Source organism: Lynx rufus, unplaced genomic scaffold, assembly GCF_022079265.1.
Source record: "Lynx rufus isolate CCGP_SWC_20201006 ecotype Redwood Valley unplaced genomic scaffold, mLynRuf1.p SCAF_21, whole genome shotgun sequence".
Classification (NCBI taxonomy): domain Eukaryota; kingdom Metazoa; phylum Chordata; class Mammalia; order Carnivora; family Felidae; genus Lynx; species Lynx rufus.
In genome coordinates, this window is record NW_025814836.1 from 23,713,614 (window position 1) to 23,724,780 (window position 11,167).

Genomic DNA, 11,167 nt, shown 5'->3' on the forward strand with positions numbered 1-11,167 from the left:
CTAGCCCCGAGTGACAGCACTCAGGCAGCATTCTATATAACGGAAGGGAATGAACTCGTGTCCCAAGGCTCATGTAATAATTTAGTCCGTATCGTCATAGGGAGCCTCAGAAGACCACCTTTGGCTCACCGCTCTTCCCTTAGAGTGTGAACCACCAACCCCCCCCCTCCCCCCGCCCCAAACCACGTGTGCCTGTCCTTGCCTTTCCACTCTCACTCCATGACGATCAAGGACCTCCAGCACAGGGTCCTGTAAAGCTCCCTGGAACTTAGGCTACATCCTTCCATTGTTTCCAAATTCAAAACGGTTTGATACAGATAACATGGGGCGGCCAGTCCTACACGTAATGTCTCAGAGACACTCTAACAAATGTCAGAGCTGGTCTGTTCTATGTTGTTAAAGAAGAGGCTCGCAGCCAGATCCTGGCTCTGTGTCGCCTAGGTGACCCATGAGGAGTTGCTTAGCATTTTCGGGCCTTAGGTTTTCAACAGGTAGAGAAAGAAGTCTGTTATTATGAGAGAAAATGGGACACCTGGGAAATATTAGCCAGAGTTCCTTGGAGGGAAGACATTTGCAACACTGAACTTTAGAGATATTATTACTTTATAATATAACAACAAAGTGCTTGTGTGTGTGTGCATGTGTGCGCATTAGAGCCTCACAACAATCTTGTGAGGTAGGTAAGGTAGAGGCTGAGAGAAGGTAAAGTCCGGCCAAATTAAATGTCAGGGCCGGATCTCAAACACCTCACCTTCTCAAGGAAGTCAGTGTTCTTTCCAACACACTGCCTTCCCTCAATTTATTTCAGTTAAATACAGAAATGTACTGGTGCATCAAATGAATGACTCTTAAAAAAAAATTAGGGAGTCACAGTAACTTAAAACTCACGGGCCAACGACCCAGGCGATTCAAAGACAGGAGTTGTTTCCTTCAGCTAAATGCCAGGAAGGATCCCTGTAATATTTAACAGCAATGTTGCTTCCATAGTTTTATAGTCTCCTTCCAGGTCCCTTGGGCTTGTTCATCGCGGGATATTTGTGCCTCAGATGACAGCAAACCTCCAGTGGGAGTACCTCATACACGGCTGTACAAAGAGCTTCTGAAATTCTTTCGGCCTCTAAATCACAGGACCACAAACATCCTCTTCGAGAATTCTGCCTCGTCATGGCAATGAGACATCTGGTGACTAATGCCTGCACAGCCCTGGATCGGGAGAGTGTTTTCTGTTTTCTGTGTTCACACCCCAAATCTTCTAGTGGCAATCTCATTTCTGGCAAGTTCTGGGCTTGCGGGGCTGCACTAACGGATTCCTTATCAAGTTATAAGGCTAGTTAAACGCAACCAACTTCGTACCGAGCGCCTTTTAAGGGCCAGCCATTATACGGTATTAAGGGCTTATGATAAGATCTCAAATATTATTCACTAACAGTGATAATGTGGCCACATTTATCTCACTTCTCTTTTACTTACCAAGCATCAACCGTCAAACTCACCCCTAAGGTCGGTCAAAAACACTGAAGGAATGCCTTTTGTGTTCAGGATATTATTTGGTGCCTATGAGTTTATCTCCGCCATTAAAGCGGGGAAGAAGACGGAGGACAGACCGGGGCCCAACCTGAGCCTCTGATGCCCAGGTTCAGGCTTTCTCTACATGGAGCACTTGGAGACAAGAGAAATGAAAATCTGGAAGGGGCAGCGGACCAGTTCCTAGATCAAATGGGTGTTTTGATGGCATAAGAGATGTGCTTTTTGGCGGAAGCTCTTGTCACACCTACTGCAGTGGAAAGGTTTCTCCCCTGTGTGGGTTCTCTGGTGTGTGAGGAAATGGGAACGCTGACTGAAGGTTTTGCCGCACTCGGGACAGCGATAGGGCCTGTCTCCTGCGTGGATTCGTTGATGGGTAATGAAGTGGGAGCTCTGGTTGAAGCTCTTCCCACACTCGCCACATTTATAGGGTCTTTCCCCCGTGTGGATCCTTTGGTGCTTTATGAGGGCAGAGCCGTCGGCAAATCCCTTCCCGCAGTTGTCACACCGGAACGGCCTCTCACCTGTGTGTGTCCTCTGGTGCGTGACCAGGTGTGAGCTCTGACTGAAGCTTTTGCGGCAGTGAGGACAGCTGAAAGGCCTTTCCCCCGAGTGGGTACTCATGTGCGCTACAAAGTGAGAACTATCTCGGAAGTCCTTTCCGCACTCTGCGCATTTGAAGGGCCGCTCTCCCGTGTGGGTTCGCTGGTGCTTCACCAGGTCTGAGCTCTGGCTAAAACTCTCCCCACAGTCGCTGCACCTGTAAGGCTTCACGCCCGTGTGGGTCCTCTGATGGGTGATGAAGTTTGAGCTTCGGCTAAAGCTTTTATGGCATTTGAGACACATGTAGGGCTTCTCTCCCGTGTGGGTTCTTTGGTGCATGACGAGGTGTGGCTTCCGCCCAAAGGTCTTCCCACACTCGGGGCACTCGTAGGGTCTCTCGCCTGTGTGGGTTCTCTGATGTTTGATGAGCGTAGAGCTGTCGCTGAATTTTTTCTCACAGCCGCTGCATTGGTAGGGTTTCTCTCCCGTGTGCGTTCTGCGATGGGTGACAAGGTCTGAACTCTGCTTGAAGCCTTTCCCACATTCGATGCACTTATAAGGCCTCTCGCCAGTGTGGGTTCGTAGGTGTCTTATGAGATAGGAGCTCTGGTTAAAGCTTTTCCCGCACTCTGCACACACGGGCTTCTTTCCTGCGTATCCATCCAGGAGCTCGTTTAAATCCTTCTCTTGCGGAAAGGGCTCCGGCTGGCCCTCTCCCGGGCGGGTCCCGTGTTCCCCTTCTAACTCAAGGTCCCTCTCCCAGTTTCCTCCCCAACTAGGAGGAGGAGAAATATCCTTATTGGCCCTTTCTGAGGATGTTCCACACCGTTCTGCTGCTTCTGAAATGTCCCGACTGAGTTTGGTCACCTGATTCTCAAAGTCTGAAAAATCAACACAAGTTAACCAATTATTGGGAAAAACATCAGAAAGCAGTGAGGAAGACTGAGATTAGTGGTTTTGCAACAGACTACACTTAATTTGACTACTCTGATTTTAAACCTTGTGAAAAGTTTTATTTACTTTTTTAAAGATTTTATTTTATTTTTATACTACAGGCTGGCGTATCCCATCTATTTTATCATATCTATATTATACAGCCGCTTTTGCTGGTGCAAAGATTTAATTTTTAAAAAAAAATTTTTTTTTTAACGTTTATTTATTTTTGGGACAGAGAGAGACAGAGCATGAACGGGGGAGGGGCAGAGAGAGAGGGAGACACAGAATCGGAAACAGGCTCCAGGCTCCGAGCCATCAGCCCAGAGCCCGACGCGGGGCTCGAACTCACGGACCGCGAGATCGTGACCTGAGCTGAAGTCGGACGCCCAACCGACTGAGCCACCCAGGCGCCCCAAAGATTTTATTTTTAAGTAGTCTCTATACCCAATGCGGGGCTTGAACCCACAACCCCAAGATCAAGACTCATGGGCTATACTGACTGAACCAGCCAGATGAACTCGGTGAAGTTTATCAAGCTTACGAAACCTAAATTCCTAAACCCTTTTTAAGATGAATCCTTTTTTTTACAATGTTTATTTTTGAGGGAGAGAGAGAGATAGAGTGTGAGCGGAAGAAGTGCAGAGAGAGAGACACACACACACACAGAATCCCAAGTAGGCTCCAGGCTCTGAGCTGTCAGCACAGAGCCCGACGTGGGACTCGAACTCACAGACCACGAGATCATGACCTGAGCCAAAGTCAGACGCTTAACCAACTGAGCCACCCAGGTGCCCCTTAAGATGACTCTTGAAGTAACCTTGATATCCTTCAAGAGTATATGCCACATATTGTCCAAATCCGGCAACTCTTTTCAAAGATGTTATAGTATAGACAAAAGTGAAATGCTTATTTAAAATGAAGACTTCAGGGGCGCCTGGGTGGCGCAGTCGGTTAAGCGTCCGACTTCAGCCAGGTCACGATCTCGCGGTCCGGGAGTTCGAGCCCCGCGTCGGGCTCTGGGCTGATGGCTCGGAGCCTGGAGCCTGCTTCCAATTCTGTGTCTCCCTCTCTCTCTGCCCCTCCCCCGTTCAAGCTCTGTCTCTCTCTGTCCCAAAAATAAATAAATGTTGGAAAAAAATTTAAAAAAAAAAAAAAATAAAATAAAATAAAATAAAATGAAGACTTCAGGGGCGTCTGCGTGGCTCAGTCAGAGAGCCTGCGACTCTTGATCTTGGAGTTGTGAATTCAAATTCCATGTTGAGCAAAGAGTTTACTTAAAAAAAATAAAATGAAGGGACTTCAGCTCAGGTCACGATCTTGTGCTTCGTGAGTTCAAGCCCAACGTCCGGCTCGCTGCTGTCAGCGCCTAGCCTGCTTCGGATCCTCTGTCCCCCTCTCTCTGCCCCTCCCCCACTCACGCTCTCTCAGAAATAAACTTTTTTTAATTAAAAAAAAAGGGGGGGGCGCCTGGGTGGCTCAGTCGGCAAAGCGTCCGACTTCGGCTCAGGTCATGATCTCACGGTTCATGGGTTCGAGCCCCATGTCGGGCTCTGTGCTGACAGCTTGGAGCCTGGAGCCTGCTTCAGACTTTGTCTCCTTCTCTCTCTGCCCCTCCCCAACTTGTGCTCTGTCTCTCTGTGTCTCTCAAAAATAAATAAATGTAAAACAATTTAAAAAAAATTTTTTTTTAACATTTATTTATTTTTGAGACAGAGAGAGACAGAGCATGAACGGGGGAGGGTCAGAGAGAGAGGGAGACACAGAATCTGAAACAGGCTCCAGGCTCTGAGCAGTCAGCACAGAGCCCGACGCGGGGCTCGAACCCACGGACCGTGAGATCGGGACCTGAGCCTAAGTCGGCTGCTTAACCGACTGAGCCACCCAGGCGCCCCTAAAACAATTTTTTTTAAATAAATGAACAAAATGAAGACTTTATTTGGTCCGTTACTGACTGCCCAAGAAGTCCAGCTTAAACCTGTAAAAGTGAGAACAGAAGTCTACGGCAGCATTCCAAATTCTTCATCTAAGCAAGGGCTAGATTTCTTCCCACCTCGTAATAGTCACATCTCACCTGTGTGACTTTCCCGTAGGATCCTTCTTGCCTCGAAATTTTGGAGCGGTAGCGCCCACGGTTCTTCTTTCTGCTCCAGCTGGGAAATCACACTTGGTGTGGAAATCCTATACAGGAAGGTGAACACAGCATATTAATCGGAACCAGCCATACAAAGCCTGACCAAAAGGCAAGCCCTCCTTCTTCCCTAAGCAGAGGACAACACCCAGGGAGATGCTAATGTATGTTTGGTCTCAGTGAAACAATGAGATGGAATAATAAAACAGATTATCTCCCCAAGGGGCTGAGAAAAAAGCCCCTTTCCTCTCACCACACACACACACACACACACACACACACACACACAACAGACTTGGGTGACAGAAACTCTAGAGTGAGCACAATAATTCACCTCTGAAGGCACAAGGCTAAATTCAGATAGAGAGAGAATTTTCTCAGAAACAATGCCGCCAAGACCTCACCCTTAGAAAGAATCAAGGAAGTTAACTCTAATGTCGGGCTTTAAACTTTTCCCAGAAAGGCAGCAGTAGATACAACCATGAGAAAAAGACAAACACTTGTAAGAAAAAAAAAATGGGCAGAGGTCATAAATAGGCAATTCACACACACACACAAATACACGCAATCTATAAATATATGAAAAATCTTTAACCTTACCATTAACCGGAAAAATTCAAATTAAAACAATGATACAGTTAGGCAATACAATGTAGAGGAAAAGAGTGCAAATTTCAGTTATATTGCCTACGAGTCAATCTTAACCCTTCCTCTTACTAGCTGTGTGACCTCAGGAAAGTTACTTAAATTCTCTGTCTCAGGGTCATCATCTATAAAATAGGGATAATGATAAGACCTACCTTCTAGTATTGTTGTAAGGATTAAGTGGAAACTCTTCAATGTTAGCTATCACTATTATTTAACCCAGACTCTTAAATTATCCTACCATGATAGGTAGGATGTATAGAAATGGACGCTTTCATATAATGCTTGTAGGAATAAAGAATTCAATCTTTTTGGAAGGCATTTGGCAAAAATATCAAATACTATAGAAAGATATCTATTCTTTGGCCCAGCAATTCTAGTTCTGGGAATTCTAAGAAAATGAAAAATAAAAAGTTAAAAAATAAAGTTGTGCAAAAGATCTATTACCTAATTATTAACTAATTATACTTTAAGAAACCATATTCCCCGCTCCCCCCCCCCCAAAAAAAAGACAGCTAAAAGATGTTCATCACAATACTGGTAAAGATCTGGAAAGGACCTAAATGTCCTATGACAAAGGAATAATTATATTTGATTAAGCCATATGAAATTGACCCAGTGTAGGGGCGCCTGGGTGACTCAGTCGGTTAAGCGTCCAACTCTTAATCTTGGCTCAGGTCACGATCTCACAGTGAATTCGTGCCTTGAGTCGGGCTCTGTGCTGACAGCGTGCAGCCTGCTTGAAATTCTGTCTCTCCCTCTCTCTGCCTCTCCCCTGAGTGTGCTCTCTCTCTGTCTCAAAATAAATAAATTTCAAAAAAAAATTTTTTTAATTGCCATTGTATAAGTTAAAAAGCGGCTTAAAAATGGTCAAATATATGGTTCAATCTAATGTAAATTATTGTATTCCATACAATAAAATACTAAGTGATTATTTTGAAGCAATGTATAGAAAAACAGTTATTGTTGTCGGAATGTATTACAATACAATGTATTGTATAAAAAAGTAAGATGCACAACGGAATTTACAGTATGATCCCAATTTTTTCTCTTTTGTTTTTGTTAATTATATCTGTGCTTAGGACAATGGCTGGAAGGACAGTAACTCTTCAGAAGTGGGATGGAGTGGGACTTTTGGTTTCATTTTGTTTGTCTTTTTCTTCAATGAGTATATATTAGTATACTTTTTTTTAATGTTTTTTAACATTTATTTTTGAGAGACAGAGAAAGACAGAGCTCAAGCAGGGAAAGGGCAGAGAGAGAGAGAGAGGGAAGACACAGAATCTGAAACAGGCTCCAGGCTCTGAGCTGTCAGCACAGAGCCCGACGCGGGGCTCAAACTCATAAGCGTGGGATCATGACCTGAGCCGAAGTCGGGCGCCCGACCGACTGAGCCACTCAGGGGCCCCTATGGTGAGACACTAATTAAACAATAAATATCAAAGATATCTGCAAACCATAAAGTGCCATAAAAATGTAAGTCATTAAAAAAAAGGAAGTTATTTTTTTTTCTGCTAGGGAGGCAACCAACAATTATTAAAGATCTCACAGAGATCTTTAGCTCTAAGAGATCAACGTCCCTAGAGACCACTCAGACCTGGGCCCTCTCACATGATCTAAGTCTTTAAAAAAAAATTTTTTTTGATGTTTATTTATTTTTGAGATAATGTGAGAGACAGAATGCAGGCAGTGGAGGGGGAGACAGAGGGAGACACAGAATCCAAAGCAGGCTCCAGGCTCCGAGCTGTCAGCTGTCAGCCCAGAGCCCGACGTGGGGCTCAAACTCACAAACCGTGAGAACATGACCTGAGCCGAAGTCAGACGCTTGTCCGACTGAGCCACTCAGATGCCCCTCACGTGATCTAAGTCTTAAACCTAAAGGAGAGTAGCATCCTTACCCTGGGAGAGCCCATTCTTGTAACTGTGCTGGGTGGTATCCCTGAAGAGCATTCTCTAAGCAGGGTCCAGGTAACCCATTCTTCCCTGAAGTCCCCAGCCACATCATTGAGAGTCATCAGTTCCTAAAGCGGGAGAACTCAGTATGCATCAAAAGCTCTCTGGATAGTCTAACCATTGTCTCAAAACCAAAAGACCGCCCCGGTGCCACCAGTATACCCAAAGACCCCAGCTCCCCCCCCCCCCAATAGAATAGTTCTGAGATAAATTCTGTCAACCATAGAAGGGTTGCTTTTCTTACTGTTTTTACATAATCCTTCCCTTGGCCAACATTCACATCACTAAGTGAGGCCTGGAGCTCCCAAACACAGCTACAAGAAACATTAACCTTTTGAGGAACAAATTGTCCACGATGGACAAGATAAACAAAGGATAGAGTATGCAGGTGTTGGGGGGAGGGACTTGATTTTGCGAAAAGCTCTCCAGCTACATCTTCCTCGGCAAGCTAGGAAATTGTGGATTTAATTATACCCGTATTAGCTATGAGAACAGCTGACTTTTCCTGGCTTGCAGATTTGGTGTCAACCTCAAGGAACAGATCAGAACATGAAAAGTTCTGGGTACCATTTTTACAGTAATGTGCTGTAAAAGGCAGTAGGAGTCACAAAGAAATGGAATTTTGTTTTGTTTTGATGTGTGTGTGTGTGTGTGTGTGTGTGTGTGTGTTCGCGGGGGGGGAGGGGTGGCTTAAAGAGTTTCCAATAGAAAAAAACACAAGTCAGCCAGCTGAATCTACTACAAAAACTTCTGCGTTTCAGTGGAGGATGGACCAGACTGGAACGAGGAAGCTTTCCTCTTTCTCGTCTTTTGTCACACCAATCGAAGCACCTGGCTACTACTAGAATATTCTTGCACTTTTCGTGGAAATACTCATGCATTTACACACATTGCTCTCGGTCCTTTATAAAGTACTGAGTTTTTGAAGACCTAAAAACCGTAAGGAAACATTTCATCTCTCTGCTTTAAAACCCCAACAAACGAAAGGAATGTCATTAGGAGGTAAAAACTGAAAATAAGTTTTGAGCATACATTTTATTTCGGCATCCATGAGGAGACACAACTGCAGGGCCCACTTGCAGGAGACAGCGGGACTGAGGGGAGGAGAGTTCACAGCCACGGTCACGGAAACATTGTTTCCCACCCGGTCTCCCATCCCCCCACCCCCACCCCCCGCAGGTGACCCCGCAGGCTCCCGGAGCGCCGAGGTGCTGTGACTAAGTGCCATCGTGAGCGGCACCGGCTTGTTCGCTGGGTTTATTAATAGGGACATGACGGCACGGGTGGGACCGGCACTCGTCCCCCACCCCCACCCCCCTCGCGGTGCTGCAGGCCCTAATCAGGGCGCCGCGGTCACAGGGTCACAAGGCACGCCGAAGCCCGGGGACCACGACCGAGGAGCGGGAAGACTGATCAAGAGGATGGGCTATCCCGACGACGGCACAGAAAGCCGCAGCCACCTCTCCTCACTCTTCAGCGAAACCCGCGGGCTCCGAAAGGCGAGCGCGGCGACCTGGCAGGGGCCACAGCGCGGCGGCGGGCGAGTCCCCTCCACGTCCCTCTGCAGCTCCCGGGCGACCGCCGCAGTCTCCTTCCCCGCATCACTCACCGGCCCGGCTCCGGGATGGAGCAGAAAGTGAGAGTCCTCCACCGCCGAGCCGCTCCCGGCCCACAGAGCCGAGGCGGTCCCTTCTCGAACCCGACCGGGATTCGTGACAGGGCTGTGGTGACACAGGTGGGACTCTGCGCTCGACCGCTCGCAGCCGGAAGACACCGCCCCTGTCTCATTGCCATTGGCTGCTCAGTTTCGGCGACCAGAAGCCTTGTCCGTCCATAGGCTGGTGCAGCTTTCAATCTCCGCGCGGCCTTCTGGGAAATGTAGTCTCGAACAAGACCGCTTCAAAGGACTCGGAGTCCGGGGATGCCCAGGTCCCAGCGGTGCCAAGTGCAAAACCCAGTTCTCCCTACCGCGGGAACTGCTTCTCCCGAGGTGAGAGGGTGGGGTCCGGAGACTGCACACCCGGAGAGGGATCTGCAGATGCGAACCACCCGGCCTCACCCGACTGCCGCCGAGCAGCCTTGTACCAACGGCGGCGTCTCCCGCGCTCTGGCACCTCGCCCTTGCCAAGCGAGGGGCAGCTCATCGCCGCGGCCTTGTGGATCCTCCTGTGCCGGGTTCCCCATCCTGGGGGGCAGAGCCTGCCTGGTGTCTGCCACCAACAGATCCCTGGGCAACTGAGGCTGTGCATTAAGAAACCCCAAGCAGAAGCCTTTAGCGGAAAACAGACGTTTTGCCCCCTTCCATTAGCATCGCAATTTCCTCTCCATCGGTTACCACACCTGTTAATAGCCAGAGGAGGCTGGCCTGGGTGTCTTATCGCCTAGGAAAGGTGTACTGGGTTCCAAACTGTGGAGCCTCCCGGGTCTTACGTGAGAACCAGTGTTCACTTTGGGCGAGCCCCTACCTAAAAAATAATAGAAGCCTTTCTTGACAATGAAGAAAACGCACCTGTCTACCCGATTTGTTGATTCATTCAGTGCAGTTAAAAACAAACAAACAAAGAAAAACCCGAAACATTTTGGGGCACTTGGGTGGCTCGGTTGGTTAAGCGTCCAACTTTGGCTCAGGTCATGGTCTCATGGTTCTTTGAGCCCTGAGTGGGGCTCTGTGCTGACAGCTCAGAGCCTGGAGCCTGCTTTGGATTCGGTTTCCCTCTCTCTGCCCCTCACCCGCTCGTGCTCTGTCTCTCTCGCTCTCTCTCTCAAAAATAAATAAATAATAATAAAAGAATAATAATAAAGAAGAAATTCAAAATAATATTATTAAAAATAATAATAATAAGAAGAAGAACATTTTGTGGTGGACTGTAAAATTCTTAGAATTACCAGCTCAAGGGGTAATGTGAAAGACTCCTTAAGCCCTAGTTCAACCATTCCTTCAATGTGTACGGTGTATCTTCCAACAAATATTTACTGGGAACGTTCTACATTCCAGACTGTTCTGCGCATTGTGGTCACCCACAGGAATCACATGTGACCATTGCCTTCCTGAAGCTCACAGGCCAACAGAGGCGAGAAACCATAGAAGATACACTGCAATACCAAATAATGTTTTCTTTTTTTTTTTTTCTTCCATATAGCTAGTGCACCACAATTGTTTTGCTATATAACTGTAGTCAGCTGCAAAATGACCACAATAGCATTTTGGGGAATTCTGCCCACCGTAAACAAACATCTGGCTTTGCTCAGCAGATATATTTTAGTTAGATGGAAATGGGATAAACCGAAATCTCATGGGACCCCAGAAACAGCAAGGAACACCCTGGAAACCTAGGGAGTGCCAGGCTCCCATAAACGGAACACAGTTCAGGACCTGGATAATCAGAGGCATCTCCAGAGCCCTCAGGGGTCTTTCTGGAATTCTGCCATCAGGAAGAT

At 47.2% G+C, this 11,167-nt stretch overlaps 1 protein-coding gene across 1 annotated transcript; it reads right to left on the reverse strand.

Annotated features, from left to right (window-relative positions):
* Positions 1-627: 627 nt before the first annotated feature.
* On the reverse strand, positions 628-9,417 carry ZNF774 (zinc finger protein 774). Its single transcript, XM_047086727.1, has 4 exons — positions 9,339-9,417; positions 7,675-7,797; positions 5,075-5,181; positions 628-2,948 (listed from the first exon to the last, which is right to left on the reverse strand). The coding sequence occupies exons 2-4, from the start codon at positions 7,779-7,781 to the stop codon at positions 1,708-1,710; spliced, it is 1,455 nt and encodes a 484-aa protein (XP_046942683.1). The 5' UTR covers positions 7,782-7,797; positions 9,339-9,417; the 3' UTR covers positions 628-1,707.
* Between the last annotated feature and the right edge of the window lie 1,750 nt (positions 9,418-11,167).